This window comes from Pituophis catenifer, unplaced genomic scaffold, assembly GCF_029215685.1.
Source record: "Pituophis catenifer annectens isolate HBS135680 unplaced genomic scaffold, rPitCat1.0.hap2 SCAF_3, whole genome shotgun sequence".
Classification (NCBI taxonomy): domain Eukaryota; kingdom Metazoa; phylum Chordata; class Lepidosauria; order Squamata; family Colubridae; genus Pituophis; species Pituophis catenifer.
In genome coordinates, this window is record NW_027256883.1 from 33,014,172 (window position 1) to 33,039,927 (window position 25,756).

The 25,756-nt window shown below is 37.5% G+C and overlaps 1 protein-coding gene across 1 annotated transcript in view; it reads left to right on the forward strand.

Moving 5' to 3' along the window:
• ZNF704 (zinc finger protein 704) overlaps window positions 1–25,471 on the forward strand; it is a 49,279-nt gene extending 23,808 nt beyond the window's left edge. Inside the window, exons 3-9 of the mRNA XM_070942177.1 lie at window positions 7,255–7,358; window positions 9,860–10,092; window positions 10,786–10,886; window positions 12,665–12,926; window positions 17,699–17,803; window positions 21,837–21,934; window positions 25,320–25,471. Coding sequence (XP_070798278.1) covers window positions 7,255–7,358; window positions 9,860–10,092; window positions 10,786–10,886; window positions 12,665–12,926; window positions 17,699–17,803; window positions 21,837–21,934; window positions 25,320–25,431 — 1,015 coding nt within the window. The 3' untranslated portion in view covers window positions 25,432–25,471. The remainder of the gene's footprint in view (window positions 1–7,254; window positions 7,359–9,859; window positions 10,093–10,785; window positions 10,887–12,664; window positions 12,927–17,698; window positions 17,804–21,836; window positions 21,935–25,319) is intronic.
• Window positions 25,472–25,756: the final 285 nt, after the last annotated feature.

The following is a 25,756-nucleotide window of genomic DNA, read 5'->3' on the forward strand; positions in this document are numbered from 1 at the left end:
ATACTATGACTGCATTCACATTACATTATGCTGTGACTCGTTTTAATCATGTTTGTTGAACTAGCCCTTGTGGTTATTATGTGACCTTTGCATGTAGAAGACAAAACTCCTGTCCAGTTTATTTTTCAAATAATTGGCTCCAATTTTCTATCCAATGTAATCAATAATTTAGATTTGAATCGTGACTAGACTTATCTCATTCACTTAGACAGATTTAGTAACCTGCCTTTGCAAACACTAATTATTGATATGGAAATAAAAACAATCACCTGTGAAGAAATTCAAACTACTGTACTTGCTGTCTGTTTATACTTCTAAATTTTCAGGGAGGGAGGAGACAAAAAGAACACTGAGAAGTGTTTGTTAAATACCTTTTGGAAGGGCTCATTCCAGTATCTAAGTCTCAGGCTTAGAGATGGCTGTCCTATATTGGGACAGAAAAAATATAAATCCCTTCCTTTAATTTAAGATTATTGCTCCATTTGCAGTTTTAGAAGTGTTTATATTAAATATTATTAAAATCCTAAGCACATTAAGCTGAGAGAAAGTTTCATTAAACTTACTGGAGTTTGGTGATTAGTATATAGGGTTTGTTTATTTGTTTGTTTGTTCATTCATTCCTTTATTTATTTGATTTCTATAGCAGCATCTCAACAAATGACTCTGAGCAGCTCACAATTCAAAACATATATTACAATTAAAATTTTAAAAACATTTTAAAACAATAAAACAGTAACAAGCATCAAATATTTTCTTAGTATGCAGACTTATGCTTACTTCTTGTGAAAAAAATAGATAATATTCTGCATTCCATTTGCTCTCTTTAATGATGCTCTTTGTATAAATTCTAGAACAGGCCCCTTTTGAGTCTCTTAAAAATTATTAAAAATTAAACATTCACATTTTTATAAATACCACTGAAGTATGCTAAGTACACAGCCTATAGCCCTAAGGGGTATTTATGCTCCATAGCCCCTCCAATAGTTGCTGGAATTTAATTTTCAATGCATAGGAAGAATCGTTTTGATTCATTAATTTCAGTGGTTTGTTGACTCATTGTATATAAGTGAATGCTTGCATTAATATCTCTTTAGATAAGGACAGATAAGTATTTATAATACTTATCTGTATTTTTTGCAGACTCAACTATGCCAGTGGAAGATAGTTAATATTATATGTTCGTGATATGTTATTTTCATTAACCAAATTTATGATACAGTATATAAAGCAGTGATTTATAGCTTTGTACTACATAGTAACCAGGGGTGGGTTCTACTTACCTTTACTTACCTTTATAGAACCGGTCTGAACCGGGGGCAACCCACCACTGATAGTAACATTTTAAGGGTACAGTTTGGTGTATTAGGAGAACTGGGCAGCCTCAGATGGCTTTCGTGTCTAAATGTGATATCTGGACAAAGATCTTGCCAAGATTTTCATATCTGTCTTCAGTGTTCCCTAGTCTAAGATCACAACTATAAAGTGTGAAATCTAGGCATAGTAACAAGCTTTCCTTTAAAAAATGGCTCTTTTTACTTTTACAGTGTTACTATTACAATGCTTTGATGTCTTTGTTAAAAACAATTAAGGTAATGTGGCTGTTTGCATGTAGTCTCTTTTTCTCCATCCTTTTATTGTGGGAGTAAGTTTGGAAAGATAAATGTTCTTATTTATATTTATATTGCCAACAATACTGTGATCACACCATCAAGCAGTGTAATATGTTGAGGGGATAATTTTGCCAAGTTGTTTTATTTGGACAAATGCACTCCATAGACATGGTAGCATAAAAAGATAAGTTATACTTCATTTTCAAGAATGAGGCTTGAAGAAATGGTGACAGATTTCAGGAAAGGATTCAAAAGCAGCAGCAGCAGCAACAACAGTAAAATTATCTCTTTTGTGCCATTCATTATATCACAAATATCCTTTGTAAAGTGTCAGACACCTGTGCTGGTGAAACCAGAAAGGGGAAAAATGTCATCTTGTGTATGTTTAATATGTGTGTATCATGACAGTATACAAATGTACTAACATCAGCCTGTAGAAAAGCTTACTGGCTGCACAACCCTTGTTTCTTTCACACCCCACTACTTCCATCCACATTGTTGCTAATACAGTTTGGGAATTAGGTTTCCTTATGACTCATAGACTGGACCCAAGTCACTTAAGGATTTGCAGGTTTTAAATTACAATTCTCTTCATCCTTGCCCATTAACAGGCTGGGTGGGGTAGAGAAATGTTGGATGCCAATTATCTTTGGATTTTTTTTCGTACATGATTTCCTTTTATGGAACAAGGAAGGAAACTGTGCCTATGAGAGAAAATTAAACAGTGGCATCATTAAAGTAAATAGTACAGAAAGTAAATACTATCTGTTCTTCAGAAAGTAAGTGGGCAAAGGGGAGGATTATTGACATACCTCTTACCCAGGATTCTATAATGTGCTTCTGGTTTGTGTATCCATATGCCTAAATTCCAAACATATGAGTGAGGCCATTTTCTATTTATGAGTGGAAACTTTTTCTTTTTCTTTCTTTCTTTCTTTCTTTCTTTCTTTCTTTCTTTCTTTCTTTCTTTCTTTCTTTCTTTCTTTCTCTCTCTCTCTCTCTCTCTCTCTCTCTCTCTTTCTTTCTCTCTCTCTCTCTCCCCCCCCTCCCTCACCCTCTCCCTCTCCCTCTGTCTCTCCCTCCCTCCTTTTGTTCTTTCTTTCATCAAGAATTGAATTATAAATCTTTTTATTGTAGTCAGCCACTTTCAAAATTATAATAATTATGATGAAGATTTAACCCAATTCTTCCATCCAACTCTCCCATGGATGCAACAATAACCCCTCCAAAATTCTTATGAGCTCCAAATGGGAAGTTTCTATTAATTGCTCTCTCTGCAAGGAGCAACACTAATTCTGAATTTTGACTGGCACTTAAAATGGAGCACAGATTCCTAAGTATCACATACAGTTTTAGTTACAAGTTTTTAGTTTTTGGTGCTGCATGGAGACTTATAAAATGGCAGCAATACTGTACAGAGACTGCCTTCCTTGGCTTGAATGGCTTCCAAGCCCAAAATGTACAGTATAGTAATTTCCTGAATTCCACGTGATCTTTATTCTAGTAATGCTTATTTAGATGTTTTTAGATTAAAGGACTTGCAAGAATTTTGCATTTTCATGATTTTGGGGTTAACGAAATTATTACAGGAGGTCAAACAAGATTGAAATTGTTGGGCAGCATTGGGCTTCAGAGTTTTGTGACAGTGGTCTAGAAAACAGATTTCCTAATGTTTCACCAGCAAATGTGTCTGGCATCTACAGAGGCAAGGTAGTCCGCACAGCCAGCCACAAGTAACTGAGCAGGGACTTTTACTGAATTCCTGCTCATCAGAGTTGCCTCTGTGGTCTTGAAGCCCAAAACTGCCCAACAGATACCGGCTGCGAATGCCTATATCAGTGTACATTTGAAATCCTTAACTGAGAAGCACTTGACTTTAGTGAACAGTACAATACATGTTCTACAAGACTCAGGAGATAGCAGTGGCTGGACTGACTTGGATTAAGGTTTGGGCTTGGTTAACTTTGGAATTTGCAGATGGAGACTCCAGCCAAGAAATTAAAAGACGCTTGCTCCTGGGGAGGAAAGCTATGACAAATCTAGACAGCATACTAAAAAGCAGAACCATCACCCTGCCAACAAAAGTGCATATAGTCAAGGCTATGGTTTTCCCAGTTGCAATGTATGGCTGTGAAAGTTGGACCATAAGAAAGGCTGAGCGCCAGAGAATTGAGGCCTTTGAACTATGGTGCTGAAAAAGACTCCTGCGAGTCCCTTGGACTGCAAAGCGATCAAACTGGTCAGTCCTAGAAGAGATCAACCCTTACTGCTGTTTAGAAGGCCAGATTCTGAAGATGAAGCTCAAATACTTTGGCCACCTAATGAAAAGGAAGGACTCACTGGAGAAGAGCCTAATGCTGGGAAAGAGTGAGGGCAAAAGAAGAAGGGGACGACAGAGAACAAGGTGGCTGGATAGAGTCACTGAAGCAGTCAGCGTGAGCTTAAATGGACTCCAGAAGATGGTAAAGGACAGGAAGGCCTGGAGGAATGTTGTCCATGGGGTCGCAATGGGTCGGACAGGACTTTGCAACTAATAACAACAACAAACTTTAGAATGAAAGGATCACGGACTAAGCTGGGAAGTTGAAATACACCCCAGAAGAAGGAATCATTTCTTTACTATATTGTTGCCAAGAAAATTGCATGGACAAGTCAGGAAGCCTCCAGGAGGTGGGCCTGAAGGAGATGTTTCCTTTGTCCATGTTGCATAAAAGCTCCATATTTGTACTTTGGTTCCCTTCTCCCTCCTTCCCTATCCAAAGACTTACGTAATCTCAGTTTTCTTCAGATACAGAAAATACATTATTGTTGATGTTGACCTAAAAAAGGAAGACGGGGAGAGGAGAATAGAACCGATAGGAGGCAGATGTATTTCCTGCTGCAGCAGCTCTGTATGTAATCTGCTTCCTCAGTCCCCCAGCGTGTAATGAAATAATGAAATATCTTACTAGGAAAAAAAACCCCTTTTGAAAAAAGAAAAGTAGCTATGGCTGGAGAATGAGCTCTACGCATGTTGGGCTTCAGAGAAGCATTATGTCATTCTCATTTGCACTATTATGGGATGATCTCATGGAGGAGGGGTTGCTGCAATTTACAGCTCTGCTATTTCAGCCATGTGATGATCAGCGTTCACTGTGCTCACCAGCAGAACAGAATGAAAGGGGAAAAGAAGAAGAAATGGCATTGTAAATTATTGAAAATCCTGAGAGGTTTTAAAGAACAAATGCTGGAATGGACAGATTGACAGTAACAGGAATGTGATGCACTTGCTCCTTTTTCTGTTCCTCCAGAGGAATTTTATCTACGAGAAGAAGAAATCACTCAGGTTGATAATTTTTTTTTTTTTTTTTGCAGTCCCTATCAACTTTTCCCTTGCAACCTTTCCCTACCATTCTATGATCCCCATTTAAAGACTCCTTAATTTTTTTTTAAAGAGGAAAAGCATATATATTAAACCTATTGTATAACTTGAAAACTGTGCCCATTAAACAATGCATCTGTGCCATGGTGCTTATTGTGATTGATAATTCCCAAATTGCTTATTGTTAAATTACTTACTTAGGGTACAAATCTGTGAAAAACAATTTGTACTTAAAAAAAAAAATTCACAAGAATTGAAAAATGGCAGTCGGAAGACAAAAATGAAGATTGTTGAGTACTAGAAGTAAAAACTGGCAAACCTGTATCTTTAAGCAACAGTATATAGAATGAGAAGCCAAACCAATCAATTAGGTCATCCATATCATAAATCGGAGACAAATCAACTTTTTTCAGCCAGTAATCCATCCTCCTTCTCCTCCTCCTCCCCTCCTCCTCCTCCTCCTCCTCCTCCTGCTCCTCAGGAGCTTATATTAAAATAACACCTGTGGGGAAGAAATTTTAACATTTCTTCCTTTTATTTAAATTATACAGTTAAATATAGTTTTATAGGATTTTTGTTTCAAAACCTCTGCATTTGCCATCCATTTAACAGATTTTTTAAAAAGGACTTTAGCAGATCCATATTACCTCTGCTATTCCCATAGAATCCATATACTTCTCTCAATGGCAGTCCTATGCATGAGTCGTTGTGCAAAGAAAAACGCTGAGACTATCAGTTGCAATGCCACGTAGTTGAATTATAAACATAGTGGATTTTACAATATTATTAATGTGAATAGCAGTGCTAGAAAAAAGCACCATGGCACCATAGATGGCATACTTTAAATGAGGCACAGTTTTTGACTTAGTTTCATGAGCAATTCATATAAAATGTGTTTTTGTAAAAAAAATAAAATAAAATCTATGACATATTGCAATGCTTTAGCAAAGAACAGAAAACACAACAAGATGTATAACCTTTTGCCTCTCCTGTCCACTGCTTAATTTCAGGAACTGGTTATTCCTCTGTGTGGCTTTAAACTGTAAAATACAACAACTATAATCCACATAATCCACAGTTTTGCTGCCCACAATAGTAGAAATTGTTGCCAAATACATGTCACAGTTTGAGACAGAGAATCTTTGGAAGTATTGCTAAACTGCCTTGTTTGGACTGCCATGTTTTGGCATGACTACCTGGTAGACGTAACCGCCTTAACCTTTAACTAGACAGTTTTGAAGCACATGTTGAAAGTCAGTACAGCGAGCAAATACTATCCATTGAACAGATACTGGCCAAATTGTTCTTTTGCTTGAAGCTTTTAAAGAGCAGCTAGACACCCCATGCCCCAATTGGGGCATCATTTCAGGGATATTTCTTTATCTAAACAGAGAAATAGAATCACCAATGGCGGCCAAAAAATAATGTGAGCAGGAGTGACTGACTTCCTGCTAGCATTTTCATTGACTTTCCTTGTGGGAATCTGGCAGGAAACATTGGCGATTCCCTTCCCTTCCTTTCCCTTCCCCAGGAAGCAGGTAAGTGGCTGCTGCTGGATGGGGGAAGGAGTGAGAGTTTGCAAGAGTGGCTGGGAAATTGTCTCAGAACACTGAAAATTAAGAACCACAGCAGTGTAGAAGCAGCCAGTAACACTGAAGCAGCCATAACTTCCCCAAATTTCATTCACTCTGGAGTCGTGGTCACAGATTTTAGACACTTTCTGTAAATTAGTCCGTTTGAGGTAGCTTAGTTTAAAAATGTTGCCCTATGATGCACTGTTTCACCCAGTTAAAGGTCATGTGAGAATTTTAGTACAATTCCTTGACTTACAACAGTTTGTTTAGAACTGTTCAAAGTTACAGTGGCACTGGAAAACATGACTTATGACCGTTTTTCACACTTATGACCATTGCAGCATCCCCATGGTCATGAGCTCAGACTCTTGGCAACTGATTCATATTTATGATGATAAATATGAATCAGTTGGAGTAATGTTATCACCTTTTGCGATCTTCTGACAAGCAAAGTCAATGGGAAAGCCAGATTCACTTAACAACGTAATTTAACTGCAGTGATTCACTTAACAAATGTGGCAAGAAAGATCGTTAATGGGGCAAAACTGACTTAACACATGTTTCACTTAGCAACAAAAAGCTTGGGCTCAATTGTGGTCGTAGATCGAGGACTACCTGTAATATATAGATTAGAATTTGGAATATTAATAGCACATTGCTTTCTAACTCCTTTTTCATTTGTTCCTGGTTTCTAATCATTTTGTTTCAGAAAATCTTCAGAAGAAGTGGACATGGATAAAGTCACGGCAGCTATGGTTCTAACTACTTTATCCACCAGCCCTTTGGTTCGCAGCCCCCCAATCCGTCCTAATGGTGAGCATGTTTCCAGGAGAGATTGTGAAATAAAAGTTTGGGGAAAGGATACACCTAGCTTCATTTTTCCTTCTGCCTGCCAGTAGGAAGACAAACCACCAGTCATTCTCCCTAATGTGGGGTGAAGTTAGTGATTGTAAACAGATGTTTATACTAGGGCAGGCATGTCAAACTCAAGGCCTGTAGGATGCAGTCCGCAGGATGCTTAAATCTGGCCCATGGGGCCAGCCTGGAAATAGCAAAGGACTGGCCCACGGTGCCTCTGGCAGCCAAAATGGGGCACCGGGGGCTGCGTGTGCCCCCCCTGCTCCATTTTCGGACTGGACGGTCTCCAGCACTCTCCTAGCCAAAATGGGGCAGGGGGGCCACACGCACTCCCCTGTGCCCCATTTTGGCCAGCAGAGTGCTGCAGCAGGCGTGCAGGCCAAAAATGGGGCACAGGGCAGCCATGTGCGGCCCCGGTGGCCTCATTTTGGCCAGCAAAGTCCTGCAGGAGGTGTCCGTCCCATCTACCTTCCCCTCCCGGCCAACCCGCAGAGGAGAACTACAATGCTGATTCAGCCCTTGAAGAAATCCAGTTTGACACCCCTGCACTAGAGGATTTATCCACTTGTTTAATTTTCCAACTAACAGAATGAAGATGTGGATGGTTTCATAATGTGAAGCAGAAGTCAGTGTCTTCCTGTTCAGTTCTTCTACACAGTACAATCCCTTCTTCGTGCTAATGACTTGTCAATTAGGTTATTTCTGACCATAGGTCTAAGGCATTACTTCATATGATAGAGCATGTTTTGAGATGTAGACTGGCTGACAGATTACAGGCACTGATTGAATAGGAGACAACAAAAACAAATGCTTATTGATTGCTTCTGCAAAACAGTGACAGTGCTGGCAAGGAGTGACCAAGAAATCTAGCTCTGACCTTCATAGCTGCCAGTGATCAAGAGGAGTGAGGGGCTACCATTAACTACAGTCACTACTTAGCATCTAGTGTTGCCAAAGCTACAATTGAATAGGCAAAATGGTGTGGGTTTTTTTCTCCCCCAAGGTAATAAAAAGTATCAAAGCTATAGCCATGTAAAACGCCTCATCAGGCAGAAGCTAACCTGTAATGCTTTCAATAGAGACATGCATAGCAAAACACAGCTGCTATAACTTGATTGCTTTCTGGTTTGAATTGACTTTTTGTGCTATTTAGAACTGGTGCTTACTTTTAAAAGAACTAAACCAATGGTGGGTTTCAAACATTTTTACTACCAGTTCTGTGGGTGTGACTTGGTGGGCGTAGCATGGCTTCGTGGGCGTGGCTTGGTGGGCATGGCAGGGGAAGGATACTGCAAAATCCCCATTTCCTCCCGATCAGCTGGGACTTGGGAGGCAGAGAATAGATGGGGGCGGAGCCAGTCAGAATTTTTATGACCGGTTCTCCGAACTACTCAAAATTTCCGCTACCGATTCTCCAGAACTGGTCAGAACCTGCTGAAACCCACCTCTGCACTAAACCCATATTTGGAAGACATATCAGAAGATCTCTTTGTAAGCAGTCTGCACAAGACCCAAGAAGTGCTTTACAAAAGACTATCAGGCATTGTATGAACAGATACTTCTATGGAAGCTGTACATTGATCTTCCTTACAGCAAAAGTCAAAAGGGCTATGAAAGGCGGTTTCCAGCAACCAGGAGGAAGGGAGAAAGGAAGGATCATAGCATTTAGAAAGAGATGCCTGAACAGAATTGCGTTTCTCGAATGTGCGAAGCTTTGTCTTAATACAGAAAATTTAGGAGATATTCCTGAATGGGTTGCCATAGATGCATCATTTGGGATAAGATTTCAGTGAGATTCAGCCAGATGCTTTTTGTGAAATTGTATTTCAGTAACCCACAATAGCAGCAATTTTATGCATGGACATTTCCTCCCATAACAGTTATGTTACAGAGGAACGCATTATACTTCCCCAAAATTCTGGACATGTTTTCCCACTCAAAGAGGAAGAAAAACCTTGGCCTAATCAACTGTCCAGCTGCAACCTTAGTGGCTTCTCAAATAGATAGATTGTCTAGAATAGGTTCCTGGCTGTAGCCTTCTTTGAGCATGGCATGGTAGGAAAATATGACTAAGTCTTTGTTTATATCAAGTATAGTTTGTTTATGGAGTTTGGAAGACCCCCAAAATATAGAACCATGTATATTCCTGGAAAATCTCTATGGTGTGTATATATGTGTGAGTGATATGTACTTCTTCTATCTTAGTAGACAATAATTTTATTTTCAATTCGTTGTATGTAAACTAGATGCCCCAGCACTCTTCCTAAATACATATTTTTAGTTCTATTGCCCCAATTCTCTTACTAAAAATAGTTTGTTTGTTTATTTATTTACAGTATTTATTAAATTAATTTGCCTCCCATTTTGTTTTGAAGTGACTCTGGGCATATTACAGCATTAAAAACATTAATATCCAACTTGTAGTTATCTTTTTTAATGCTATTGTTAATTTATAGAATCCTTAAATGGATCCTGGAAAGAAGGAGGATTTGTGCCTTCCAGTACCAGTAGCAGTGGGTATTGGAGCTGGAGTGCTCCAAGTGACCAATCAAATCCATCCACTCCATCACCTCCCCTTTCTGCTGACAGCTTCAAACCATTTCGATTACCATCTCAAACTGATGATGGCATTGACGAAGCTGAAACTAGCAGTCTTCTTTTTGATGAACCCATTCCTAGGAAAAGGAAGGTGAGCTTGATATTAAATGTGCCAATATTCTTTTATAATGTTATACCTGTGTTTATCAACCTTGTCAGCTTTAAGATGGGTGGACTTCAATTCCCAGAATTCTGCGGCCAGCATGTATATTATGATGTTATATGAACAAATACCTGTGTTTACTTATGAAAGACTCCATCATATATCATTTTTATCTAAAGCCAGATGTTTACTTGTTTCATTTTGCCTTTATTTACTCTTCATTTTTTAAAATATATGGCAATTGGTTTAGTCCTCTTAAAAGAAATCTTTGTCTGAAAAGCCCTGGAGTTGTTACAGATAAATTGCTAGTAGATTAAACATTAGAAAATTCCTGCGTGTGTTACTGTATTGTACTAAAGTTGCTACTACTTGTCATTCTAATATGAAAACAGAGTGAACTCATTTCAGTGTTCCAAATTAGCTTTGCAAGATTATTGATCAAAAGATCAATATTGTATAGTTCTGTTTATGAATGGTGAACTTAAATTGCACTCAAGTGCATGTTTCTCAAAAGTAAATCCCCCTAAATTCAGTAGGCCTATCTCCTTAAATGTATGTGTCCTTGAAACATTAATTTTAATTTACTTTAGTATTAATATAAGTAGAATACGGTAATTTGAAATCCATGCTTGTTAAATGAATGTACTGTGTACAGATTGTGCTCCCTGTTTAACTTCTCAGAACTCCATGAAAGTAATGTTTAAATGCCTTTGGAAAAACTGTGGAAAGGTCCTAAGCACTGCTGTTGGCATTCAGAAACACATCCGGACTATTCATCTAGGGTGAGAAGACTACAGTTCTTTTTATTTGTGAAACAAATTTTATCTCAATGTTAGCATTACTTTGAAGCGAGTTCACTAAGATTTATAACCAAATGAGCATGTTTGTAATCTAGCTATTACTGGTGGTAATCCCCTTATTTCTTTTTCAGTATCAATACAGGAGTTTGCATATAACACTGAAGTCTGTTTTATCAGTCCTTTGAGCTAGGGGAAATGAATCAGCAAGAATTCAGTTTCATATAAGCAGTGTCCTTGCTTTTTATTATGTATAAATTTGTTTCCATTAATGAGTAGACATACCAGCCAATGACAAATCTTAGATTGTTTTCTTGATTTGCTAAAGAAAGTAGAATTTATTTTAAGCCACAGTTTCCAATGCATGCATAAGTATCAAAACAACATTTTCCCTAACATGAAACAGAGCGCTGATTTATTTTTCCTTTTTGGCCACTCCAAAGAAGGAACAGTCAAAAACTAAAAACCAGGCACTTGGGTTCATTTCGTTGTGTGCCAATGAACTAAGCTTAATTTATTAAGTTAGTAATTATTATAACTGAAGCTACTGAATCGCTAACATAAATTTGATAAAATCAAAAGTTTTAGAAAGATTTGGGGATTCTTTTTGGAAAAAAGAAACAGTTTTTCTGAAAAAGATTCCTGTTATTTGTGGAAATAACATCTGGATGATTTACACAACTGCAACAAGCTGCTGCAGATCTTTGGTTAATGTGTTTCCCCTTATCTCTCCTCCATCTGCATGGCCATGATAAACTTAGGCAATTTTGCTTCAGTTTTAGATTCACAGCAGTTTGTTTCAGTTAGACCCAACCAATTGTGGTAAATCCTAACTATAGTTTGTTTAAGCCAATTTCCTTGAGATGAATTCAAATTACTTCAATGAAATATATGTTTTGAATACAATTCTGAAAAATGAATAATATTCTTTTTCTTAAAAAAAGAATGAAAGAATTCTTTAAAAATAGAACAAAACCTTCCATTTTCCTCTCTGTTGCAACACCAATAGAAAAACAAGGACTAAAATGAACCCAAAAGATTTTTAGTATTTAAAAGCTCTCCTGTCAATCACAATAGGAATAATTAAAAATTAAACTCACTGAACTGTGCTGTCATTTCTCATGATATCTTTTTCCCATTAATTCAAATCTGCATTTAATATTTTTTTTAATAAAATAGTGAGTGGGTGGGAAAAGTGAATTGAATCTCACTCATTGCATAATCTAGGTACAATTATAGGCTTTTTCTTTCTCCCAAATTTTCTCCTTTGCCTCATCAAATTGTTGTGAGAATAAAGGGAAAGAACATGCTGAAGGTTTTGAAGGAAATGTCAGATACAAATATGAGGAATAAATGAATTAAAGTCTCTGTCTACTTTAAATAATCTATGTTTCCACCAGCCTAATTTATAAAATGTGAAAAATAAAATTCTTTTTTATTCCAACATTTTTGAAGGTATATTCTGTGCACATGAAATATAAGAATATTAACTGATCAGTGGATCTCTTCTGAAGAGATAAAGTCTTTTCTATGTAACTGTGTATTTATATCTTTCCAGTGTCCTATGTATAGAAATGCTAGTGCAAATATTTCCCCAACGTGCACATGAATATATTAATTAAAATATATATGATTGGTTTTAGTGGTAAAAGTATTAAACAATTCTGGTTTTTTTTTTGCAAAGACTCATATTAATATATTGGAACTTCTTATTGTACTGAATTTGGTACAGTATTGATAACTTCTGACTGTCATTTCTTTAGACGTGTAGGAGAATCTGACTACAGTGATGGAGAGGAAGATTTTTACTACACAGAGATACGTCTCAACACTGACTCAGTAGCGGATGGATTAAATAGTTTATCTCCAGTTTCACCCTCTCTAGCATCTCTTCCTTCTTTTCCATCCCAAGATGGGAACAGAAGTGAACTATCATGTGCCAAAACAGATGCTAAAGGGATGACGCCTCTAAGCCGTTCAGCTCCTACCAACCTCTACCTCATTCACTCTGACCACGCTTACCAGGTGAATATTTTCTTTGATTACATTTCATTTATTTTAGTTTACTATCCATAAATTAGTCTAACTAGATTCAGTAGTAATAAAGTGGAATTGAGCTGTGATTGACTTGTGGTTACATTTAGGGTTTTGTTTTGTTTTTTTGCATCCTACCCTCTTTCTCTCTTTCTTGCTGCAAAGTTCTTGGAAAATCGTTTAAAGTAGGTATCTGAAATTGCTGAACAATTTTTACACTATGATTAATAACACTAAATTAGGATTATACTTTGCATGCAGGTCATGTGCTATTCATTGTTTCAGAATAATAAGACTTCTGGTGTTGAAATAGTAGAAGAATGTGTTACTCTTTCATGGAAAGGAGGAGAGGCGAAATGGAAGCACATAGTACCCCTCTGACAAAATTGCTTCATTTATTTATTTATTTTCCACCTTTATTATTTTTATAAACAGTGTGGCAAATGTACCTAATTCTCCATCCTCCTCTTATTTTCCCCACAACAAGAACCCTGTGAGGCAAGTTGGGCTAAGAGAGAATGCTTTTCATGACTAGAATTCACAGTCTCTGGATTTTTAGCCAGGTGCCTTAACCACTAAGCCAAACGGACATACTTGTTGCCTTTAAACTAGCAATTATGTTTTGATGCTAGTTTGAGTATCATAATTCATTGTATAAATTGGATTTGTTTATCACAGAAGCTTTGGAAAATATTTTGAAAATAGATTTAGATTTGCATATTTTTTATAGATATAAAAAATTTATACTAACTTTAAGTGTGAGAGGAATTAATAAAATATGATAGAGTCTTATTTTAACAGAGAGTCTTATTTTCTTTTGACCACCCCCTGAATAAGAGCTTGGCCTTATTATCGGGGGGGGGTGTCTTATTATTTTGGGGGTACAGGAGGCGACAAGTGTGGGACTGGATGTCCCGTCACTGCCCTCGCCTCCCCTCCCTGTTCTTTGTGCCGGCCAAGCAGCCCAACACGTCCCACCCCAACCCAATGGCAACGGCTGCTTCCCTTCCCCGCCGTCTCTTTATTGAGAGGGGTGGCAGCAGGAGTGAAATCTAAAAATTTTCCCTACTGGTTCTCTGGGTATGGCTTAATTGGTGAGCGTGGCTTGGTGGTCAGGTGACCCCTCCACATGGGCGTGGCTTGGTGGTCAGGTGACCCCCTCCCCCGGTGGGCTTGGTGGTCAGGTGACTGGATGGGCGTGGCCAACAATAATAAATAATAAAAATAATAAAGTACAGAAAATAATAAGAGGTACCAAAAACCAACTTTCACACTTTACACACACACAACACAACACAACTGACTCACACACAATCTAAAATCAGCTGCACTTCACCTAAAATGGCCCTGCAACAAGCAGGAACCCCACAGAGGCACAAAAAGCTCAAAAACCAACTTTCACACTTTTTCCACACAAAATGCCACATACAGCTTTGTGAGATTTTGTGTGTTTGTGTAGAGTGAAACACTACAGAAAGACACTAAATCTAATCTGCAAAAATATTTTATGTTATTATTTTATTTTATTTTATTTTATTTTATTTATATTTTTAGATAAAAGCAGCTAAATTTAAAACTTCCTTAACTTTAAATTGCTTTGTCTAAAAAAAAAAATAAAACTCCTAAAAAAAAGCCCTAATTAATTATTTTTTTAAATAATAACTTTACTTACCAAATTGAAAGCATAAGGCAGGCGGATTGAGTTGCTCACCGATTGGATTGATTGCAGGTAGGCAGATTCAGTTGCTCACTGATTGGATTGATTGCAGCAGCCAAAGCAAGGCAGGAAAAGCGAGCCCAAAAGAAGCAGCAAGCTGCCAAGTGGGCAAGTGGAGACCAGGTGATTGGGTGGGCATGTGCAGGGATTTTTGCTACTGGTTCTCCGAACTACCCGCTGCCATTGCTACTGATTGTCCGATCTGGTCCGAACCGGGAGCATTTCACCCCTGGGTGGTAGGTGGGGCGGAGGAGAACCGAGACGCATGGAGCGAAACGTGGCTCCCCTTGTGTCTCTTCTCCCCTCTTCGCTGGGCATGACAGGGCTCCTGCCCCTTGCTTAGCCACCCGCCCCCTTTAGGGATGCAATTTGGGGGTGGCAGGTAGGGCAGGTGAGAAGCAAGATGTCTTACCTTTCCAGCTCCATCATGTTCCTCGCCGTTGTGTCCAGGGAAACATGCTATAAAAGAAAACCTTCTTCAATCAAACTTCTTGAACTCACCAGAAGGTTTTCTTTTATAGCATGTTTCTCTGGACACTACGGCGAGGAAAGTGACAGAGCTTGAAAGGTAAATCCTGCGCTCTGCTTCTCGCCCGCCCCACCTGCCACCCCCAAATTGCATCCCTAAAGGGGGTAGGTGGCTAAGTAAGGGGCAGGAGCCCTGTGGCAAGAGGAGCCACATCTCACTCCACATGTCTTGCTTCTCCCCTGCCCCACCTTCCACCCCTCTCAATAAAGAGACAGGGGGAAAGGAAACAGCCAGGCTGCTGTTGCCATTGGGGTGGGGTGGGACGTGTTGGGCTGCTTAGCTGGCACAAAGAACAGGGAGGAGAGGGCATGTCCCCCCCTTCGTCCCCGGCCTCGCCTCCTCAACTCATTTTGGTTGCACAGCAAGCAACCAGAGGTAATGGCGGGACTGGCTGTGCATGCGTGTAAGTGTAAGTAGTTGATTTTATATGTTATGTTTTACCATGGCTGTCGACCGCCCTGAGTCCTGTGGGAGAAGGGCGGTGTAAAAATAAAATAAAATAAAATAAAATAATAAAATAAAATAAAATAAAATAAAATAAAATAAAATAAAATAAAATAAAATAAAATAAAATAAATAATAAAATAAAAATAAAATAAAATAAAATAAAATAAATAAAATAATAAAATAAAATAAAATAAAATAATAAAATAAAATAATAAAATAAAATAAAATAAAATAAAATAAAATAAAATAAAATAAAATAATAAAATAATAAAATAAAATAAAATAAAAAAATAATAAAATAAAATAAAATAAAATAAATAATAAAATAAAATAAATAAAATAAATAAAATAAAATAATAAAATAATAAAATAAAATAAAATAATAAAATAAAATAAAATAAAATAAAATAAAATAAAATAAAATCCATATAAACCAACAAAAGCTATTGCTTTTTTAATGAATTTTAGGCTGGTGGGCCAGGAAGATGGCCTTCTCTGCCATTGCCCCCACTCTCTGACCTATCTTCTCCCTTCCCCAACATAAATCAGGCCCCCACTTTCCTGGCCTTTCAAAGAATGTTAACGATTTGGCTCTTCGATTCACATAAGGCTCCCAGATACCTTGATGGCCCTCCTGCTGCCTTTTAATTTCTAATTTATTCTAATCCTGTTTTTACTCTGTCTCTTTTTTATTGATGTCAAGTGTTTTTAATCTGGTTTTAGGCTTTCATGTTTTTACTGTACACCACCGAGAGTCACTCTGTGAGCAAGATGGGTAGTATTTAAAATTTGATTGATAAATAAATAAGATTTGAACTTGGCATGCCACCACTTGGACTGATGCTTATAGAAGTATCCAGTATCACCACTAAAAACTTTTTTGAATTTGTAAAGACATCCAGAGCAGGCATATATCAAATTGCATGATTCTCATGCAGTCTCTCATATAGGAAAAGACTGAGGGCGGCAAATGCAATTTCTCTATATCTCTCCACAACTCTTAATGTTGTTTATTGAAGAAATGTTTACAGAACACAAAAAATACAAATACGAAAAAGAAAAATGATAAATAAGTAAGAAATAAAGAAGGAAAAACAAAAAAAGATCTGTCTGCAAGAAAGAATCTGCAAACTTCAATAACTTTAAGGTAGAAAAGACATAAGAGAGTATGGAGTTCTTGGTGCATTCTGAACATGATTGTTTGTTTGAAGATGTTAACCTGATGAGGTAAAATCATCATTAGTAACATCAATGGGCACTGATGGTGTTGCCCAGTCAGGTAGTAAAATGTCTGCAAGCAAACAGCCAAAGTCAGGGAGCCCCAAGGACTCCACGATTCAACTCTGAACTATTTATCTATAAATATCTATGAGTTCTGTTTCTTCAGCAATTGCTGTTAAATCCTGCAACTGGCTCCTGGCTGCCATGTCTATTTTTTCTTTCTCTTCATCTCCACTTTTGTTTTGCAGTGGCTGCAAAACTCCTTAAAGGGCTAATTCCTTTTGATATCCAATGTTACATTTAATACCATGAAAGCCGTATATGCTGTCTTTAGCCTGTTATTGTTCTTTTCATCATTATCTAATATTTCACCCTGAAACTGGCAAATATTTTTCCTCCAACTGTGTTATAATTTCCCTAAAGCTATCTTCTCCAGTCGGATAATTCCAGATTAGTTGCTTTGTGACCTCTCCATTGTTACCAGCAATAGTCTTTTGCTAGTTGGGAATGTTACGAAGGATGCTATAGTTTAAAATATCTGAAAGAAACCACATTGGGGAAATGAAAAATTGCCCTAAAATGCTTCTTTTGTAAGAGCTAAACTTTCAAATAATTTTTTTGGATATCTGCATATATTATGAATTCTTTATCTTTCATTTCTTTTAGTGACCGCTATAAACATCTTCCTTTCAGTGGTATCATGTATTATTCACCCTATTGTCTTCAAGAGAACTGAAAAATAGTATCAAAATGAGACCAACTTACTATTTTTCATAGGAGATAATCAAACATTTAATTTGGTAACATGGAGATGTTCCTTCTTAACTGACTTCCTATTTTTTGAAACAGGCTACAGCTCCTGTGAACATTCCAGGTTCAGCCAAGTTCACTCCCAATGGAAAAAGCTTTAGCATCTCTTGGCAAACACCCCCAGTTACCTTCACTGGCCTTCCAGTAAGTAGAAAACCAGCAAATTAGGAGGGGGAGGTTTGTTTCCTACATAGGATGGCATGTGTGAGGCAAGATCCATACTTGCACTTTATGCAGGTAATGAATTTGTTTCTCCCTTGCCTGTCCCATTCCACTCATGGATGCATTGCAGCAGGCATGCATTATACAGTTCATGGGCTGCATGTGGGCCACCTCATGCAGCCCATTGGCATTTTAAAATAAATAAATAAATCACCACCCCATCTCCAAAAATATACTGTGAGTACCCCAAGCCTCTCTGCCACCAGCAGTTCCACCGTACTGCTGCATCTCTAGCCCCCAAACTGCTGACTGGTGTGCTAGTCAGCTAGCTCCTTTGTGGCCTGCAGTGATTTTTGATGTATCAATGGGATCCTTTCCTCTTTAGCCTTGTGTAAACCTGCATTACAGATTTCAGTAGAGGCATTTCAAGCATATTTTAAACAAAATAGCAATAGCACTTCAATTTATAGTATGCTCCACAGTGCTTTACAGCCCTCTCTAAGTGGTTTACAGAGTCAGCATATTGCCCCCAACAATCTGCGTCCTCATTTTACTGACCTTGGAAGGATGAGTCAACCTTGAGCCGGTCAGAATCAAACTGCTGGCAGTTGGCAGAATTAGCCTGCAAACCATTGTGCACCACTACTCCCATTTGAAAAGGCCTTCAAATGAATATGCTGTATATGTCATCTGCAAATCAGCTTGATGTTTGTTAATATACTATGCAGTGTCAAAAGGCCTTATGACAGTGCTTAATCCTATAGAGATAAGAGCACATTTTGGTCAAAATTAATTATGGATATTCTCCAATTCCATTGGATTGCAGTGATACTGCATGACAGTTTTTCCTCTTTCCTTAACTTTCCTCACAGGGATGTTTTCATTGACTTACTATGATCTGTTATCCCATAATGCTGTTTAGTTGCTTATACCATCTTCCATATGCATAACATATCTTTAATTTCACCTAATATAGTTAACTACTGTAAGTAAACAATATTTCATTTTTTATTCAAATAATTTTTCTAACTTTTGAATTATCATTATCAGAGCAGATATCATGTCTTATGTCTTAGCATTTTACCTAAGGCTATATGTTCCAAGTTTTCACACATATGCAAGGCTGTTTAAAAACTCTGATTTTTGACAGGGTGAATTAGAAATTGATAAGGTACTGCCAGCTATTTCTCATTTCACAACGTGAATCACAAAAGCCTCTTATTGTCAACCTTTAGAATTTCTTGGAGGCTTTCTGTAGAATCTGGGCTCTCCTGCTGAGCTGATAAAAATGAAAGTAACTGAATCAATTACATTGCATTCTGCCAATGAATATTTATTAAATTTCATCAAGGAACAGCTAGCAGTGCAAGGCATCCTGCTGGTTGTAATTTGAACAAGAGACTCTTAACAGAACATGCTGTGCATGAAATACCCCAAAATTTGATTTCATGACAATATGGTAGAACTGGAGTAATTTTAAAAGGGGGGGTTGCTCTCTATGGCACTGGGATAAATTGACACTAGTATTGCAAGAAAGCCAAAAGTCTCATTATCACAAAATAGGTAGATTAGTTTTCCTAAACTTGTGCTATCTGGATATGTTGATACTACAACTCCCATTGTTCTCAGTCAACATGGGCAACCAATATGCTGCCTATAGCTTCTGAGAATTATAATTTCACTATAGGCTATAGGTAGTTATATAGGTATTAAGAATTGAGTATGAATTCACAAAGATTCATTATCCCCACACAGTTGGGAACACAACTGTTATATATCATAAGGTAATTATTTGGTTATAATCTCTTCTTCCTAGTTCAGTTCTGACCTCTGGCCTCCAAGGCTACCTTCAAAATCACAGAGAGCTATAACTTGAAGACTTGAAGGAGCTATTAGAAATATCACTGTTTAGAGCATTTTTCAGTTTCACTGCTGTTTTCTCAACAAATTTATGTATAAGCAGTTCAGAAGCTAACAAATAGCTATAGTGAAAACAAAACTCTATTATTAGTCTCATTCCAAAGAGCCCTTTTGCTGATTTTGCCAGTAGCAGCTGTTGACCTTTTTTTCTATACTATTTTATATAGTTTGTGCTAAAATTAGTTATTCTGATGTTGCCATCATTCACTGCATAAACTAATGAGATGGCAGGAACGTGTAAAGTATTGATGAACCCGTTGAAGCTCTTCTCTGAGCAAACTGTCTATCACCTCAGTAGCAGCAGCACTTTTTGTATTATATTGAATATTTTGCCCTTCTTACCCCACAAATGAGAATATGCTAGGTAAAAACGAGTGCCAGAGATACAAGTACAAAATCAGATATCCACTTAAGCTATCCATGCCAAAACATAAGAGGGAACAAAGGATTAAATGAGAGAACATAATCATATAAAATTTTGTAAACCAGGAAGATTTTCCAGGAGAGTATTATATTACCTGATTTGTTTAATGTACATATGTACTGTACATATTCCCATGTGAGCACATTCTTAAATAATTACAATTCTTTTTCAAATTAAACCAGATCAACATACCTGAAGCTTCATGAGATTTCATGGGACAACTTGGAGGGATTATAGCCATTCCTGTTTTTTTCCCTACAAAATGAAATGTGGAAAATTATGTAAAGGGACCTGAGACTTTGTCTGTCAATCAGCAACTTAATGCTGTGACTTCCTCCAGTCTATGTCCCTTCTCTCCTGGTCACATGACCCCAAAAAGTGCACTCCTCCTTTCCCACGGCACATATACATAGTCACACAGATGCAACAAGAGGGAACCCAAAAAATACAAACACAGACAAAACACCTGTGCACCAGTGTGATTAGATCCTTATACCAAGGGTGAAATCTAGCAGGTTCTGATGGGTTCTGGAGAACCGGTAGCAGAAATTTTGAGTAGTTCAGAGAACCAGTAGCGGAAATTTTGAGTAATTTGGAAAACTGGCAAATACCACTTCTGGCTGGCCCCAGAGTGGGGTGGGAATTGAGATTTTGCAGTATCCTTTCCCTGTCATGCCCACCAAGCCACGTCCACAGAACCAGTAGTAAAAAACGTTGCATTTCACCACTGCCTCATACACAGTATATATGTGTGCCACATGACTGGCCTTGCCCCTGGGGTGAAAGTACATACATATGCATAATATGCAACATGCTGCTTCATTACCTACATATCCTTTCTCCTTGAAAGAGGAGATCGCTTCCTCCTAACTGACATATCACCAGATGCTTCTAGAAATGTTGCAAATTTTGTTATAGCTGTTTATAGCTATTTAAAATTTTGATGACTTTATTGATTTGGTTCACATGCACATTTTATTGCTCTCTGATTATTTTACTATGATTTTTTTTCCTTTTCCTTATGGTCCTTTGATCTTTGTACAAAAGTAAATATAGATATTTCCCATATCCCCTGCTGGTAAAAGGGTTGGAAAGAATTCCAGAAACTATGGTCTGCATAGTTAATTTAATTTCAACCTTAATTTTAAATCAAAATTGAGGGAAGAATCTATTCCAAGCAGACTCTTTAAGAAGGAAAATAAAGCCAATTTGAGTACTAAGTAGTTATTTACTGGCACAGAATATAACATTTTCTTTCTTGGATGCTTTTGAAAATGGTCCATAAGTAAATGTTTGCAAGCCTAGGCAGGGAATAGTGTGATATATTTAATCATGAATTCTGGCAAATTTCGTTGGTTCATTTAAGCCCTTCTTGTAATTGAAAACTTTCCCTGATATCTGGAGCAGATAATCAGCAAGAATGACAACTTGTCCGCAAGAGTATTGTATGCTTAGAATACTCCAAATCGTTTTTCTTTCATATCTCTGCCCTGCATTATTGAGATGGAGCCCACCTTTGAGTCTTGTAATATGTCCTCCATTGTGAGAAAGTCAATGAAATTAAGGTGATGAATCCACAGATTAAACCCAATACAAGATAATTTAGTTTTATTACCCATATTGTACCTTTTAATTCTGCAATTAGAACTCCATCTTTGTTTCTCTTGCTAGCTTTCACCAACTCACACACGGCATGTGGGGATCGGAGAACAAAAGCACCAGATCCATGCTGTTCTTTCATCACCACCTAGAGCGTCAGTTGGTCTCAGGTAGGAGGCTTTTTACATCGGAATGAAGTGAATTAATTAATGAGTGGAGGGTTTCTGTGGCCAACCTGTTTTTTTAATCTGAATTTCTTTTCAAAATAAATGCAGATGAATTATTTTTAACAATGCAATTTATCCTCAAGTGGCAATTACTTTTTTTCAGTTCATCACAAAATAAGCCACATTCAATCTCTTTTAAAATTAAAGAAGAAAAATTAGTAAGGGCGAACTAGGAAATAGAGATAGAAAGAGGGGAAAAAAAATCAGAGAAATATATAGTATAAGTGTTTTGTGAAGTTTGGAAGAGGCTATAGGAGTGTAGATAAAAAAGGAATAGAAACATACCATATTAAAAGAGTGGCATTTTCATGTCAAAATATTGCAGAAAAGAATGTTTTATTTGTAAAAGCATTTGTAAACTTTATAGAAATATTATTCTAAAGATATAACAGGTTTGTAGTACTCCGTCTTCTTATTACATATTTTATTACCACCTAGCAGAAAATTATAATTTTCCCTCAAAATTTTTCATACCTTGAAGGATGTTTTCATTGTGTCCTCTTGCATATTTTTCCTATCTATTTTTCATTCAATGAGTGGTGTGGTGACCTAGAGGTGGAACTCTCACCTCACAATCAGGAGGCTGTGAGTTTGATCCAAGGTAGAGGCAGATATTTCTCTCTCTGGGCACATTGAGAATATATCTGCTGAATACAACTCCGCATTAGCGACAGGAAGGGCATCTGGCCAGTAAACACTCAGCTCTATTCAGTTGCCCAGACTCCACCCCACAAAGAATTATGGGGTCATTAAAAGAAGATGATGATTTTTCATTCAATATTTGTAAACTTTGGTCTCCAGAATAATCCAAAGAATATAAGGAATTCCACAGTTCAACCCTGAACTATATAGTTTCTCTCCTATTGGGATTTTAACCTTATTATACCATAAAAACCTATGCCAATGAAACTTCAAATTATGATCTTCTAACATTCTTTTATTTCTCAGCAAGACTTATTCTTTTACTAAAAACAAATAACAGCCTGAAAATTATAGTTTAAAACAGGATAATACTAGCCCTCCTCTGTCTTTGTATCCTGCAGAATTTTATATTTAACCATTGGTTACTTATCTCTGCCGTACAAATGGCTATTACATATTTTTGCCTTTGTTTAAAAGGTGCATCATTTTTCACAACTGATATTATTTGAAATAAAACACCATTGTAGGTAATATAGTCATTTTTATCACAGAAAATTGCAATTTTTCCCATCTTGCATATCTTAACATAATTATTCTGAAATAACATACAGCAGATTTTTTATTGGTAGGCGTATATCTAGATGTTTTACCTTTTATTCATATCTGAAAACTAGTTTTTCCAAGCAGTTCTTTTTGATCTTTCCCATATTGTTTGTTAAAACAGGCTCCGACTCAACCCTTCCAAGACCGAGTGGCTGTGGCTTTTGGCGTCCCGATATAGCCAGCTGGTGCCATCGCTGGTTATTGGGGGCGAATCACTGGCCCCCACGGAGAGGGCTAGCAACTTGGGCGTCCTCCTGGATGCACGGCTGTCTTTAGAAGAGCATATGACGGCCGTGGCCAGGGGGGCTTTTTATCAGGTCCACCTGATACGCCAGTTGCGTCCCTTTCTGGATCGGGACTCCCTACGCACGGTCACTCAGGCACTCGTCACTTCCTGCCTGGACTACTGCAATGCTCTCTACATGGGGCTCCCCTTGGGGTGCACCCGGAGGCTCCAGTTGGTCCAGAATGCGGCTGCGCGGGGGATTATTGGAGCAACGGGGCGCTCCCATGTGACACATCTCCTGCGCGAGCTGCACTGGCTTCCAGTGGTCTTCTGGGTGCGCTTCAAAGTGTTGGTGACCACCTTTAAAGCGCTCCATGGCTTAGGGCCGGGGTATCTACGAGACCGCCTTCTGCCGCCAATAGCCTCCCACCGGCTAGTTCGCTCACATAGAGAGGGCCTCCTTAGGGTGCCGTCGGCCAGACAATGTCGGCTGGCGACCCGCAGGGGGAGAGCCTTCTCTGTGGCGGCGCCTGCTCTCTGGAACGACCTACCCCCAGAGATACACACGATACCAGACCACCAGACTTTTTGTCAGGCCCTGAAAACTCATCTATTTCATCTAGCCGGGCTGGCTTGATCCCATCCTTTCTGTTTTAATGTGAAATTGGTTTTAACTGGGTTGTTTTAAATTGAGGGCCAAAATTATTTAATGTCTTTTAAACTGTTTTTTAAATTTTATATGTTATGTTTTATCTCGGCTGTTCACCGCCCTGAATCCTGTTGGAGAAGGGTGGTATAAAAATCAAATCAAATCAATAAATCAATAAATAAATAAATTTAGTCTTTATTCATTTTAAATTCAGCTACCACGCCAAATTCCTTCGGCTTTTCCATTAATATATCTATTCCTTCCAAGGAATTTTCAACTATTAAAACTAAATGATCTACAGATGGCCTTAATTTATATATTTCTTTCATCTTCAGGCTGGTTATTCTCTCATTTTATTTTCTGTCTCTATTAAGAACTTCCAAAGTCAAAATAAGCTCCAATGGTACCAGTAATCTTCTCTTGTCCCTTTTTGAATCTCACAGGCATTAGTATATACTATATCAGTTTTATCCATTTAATAAAATTAACCTTCAAAATCCATTTTTCCAACATTTTAAATTAAAATAAAACAGGGTTAAATTGTTAATTGCTTTCTCTGCATCAACAAATGTCAGTGTGGCTGATTTTCCATTATGTTGTTTCAAATATTCTAGTACAGTACATCAAGAATATTTCTTATATTATTTTTCAACTGTTTTTTAAGCAGAAAGTCACATTAATCTTCATGTATGAAGTCCTGCAAAATATCTTTAATTTTTTTCAGCTAGAAACATTGCAAATATTTTGTAGTCATTCTTTAGCAAAAAAAAGATGAATGATAATATTTTATTTTTTTGTAAAGTAGGAACGTGTGCTTTTTTAAAGAAGTATTTGCTCCTATCCAATATCAATCCCTTTTCCAAAATAGAGTTCATCGTTTTTTGCAAGATTGTAATCACTTCAATGCTCTTTTATAAAGTGCACCTGTTTTGTTCTTTTTTTTTTATTGCTTCTCTTATTAGTAAAAGTCAATTCATTATCTGCTACCACTGTTCACATTTACAACAGGAGTAAAGAGTTTACTGTTCTGCTTGCCCTTTTATAGTTACTGATAATTTTATTAAAAGTAATATTATTTGAGCTGCTGTTTTACGTCTTTTTATGTATCTGTATGTGTGTGTGTGTGTTTATGTGTGTGTCTATGTGTGTACAATCTTCAACCTCATCATCTTACCTTAATAACAGTTTTTCTTTCAACTTTCTGGCAGAAAACCTAGAGGAGAGGGCAAGAAATGTCGCAAAGTGTATGGGATGGAGAATAGAGATATGTGGTGTACAGCTTGTCGTTGGAAGAAGGCCTGCCAAAGGTTTATTGATTGAAGCCCAGAAACAATACGGAGTTGTGTATAATAGGGTTCCCTTGCTGCAACCGTGTAGTGTGACTCTTCCCACCTCCTTGAGCGCTGACATCTGTTGAAGACTGGCACTCTAAAGCAAATATATTCATTTCAAGGGAAAGGACTTCTCAAAAACCTATACGCAGCAATATAGGAAAAACTTAAAAATCTTTATCAAGTTTTGAATCAGGAGCAGCTATATGCATCTTTCTTTAAAAGAACAGGACAAAATCTGTTTTTAATACCTTGAACAACTCGCCTGTCAGGACATTTGTCTTACATACTACATCATGATCAGTATTTCACCT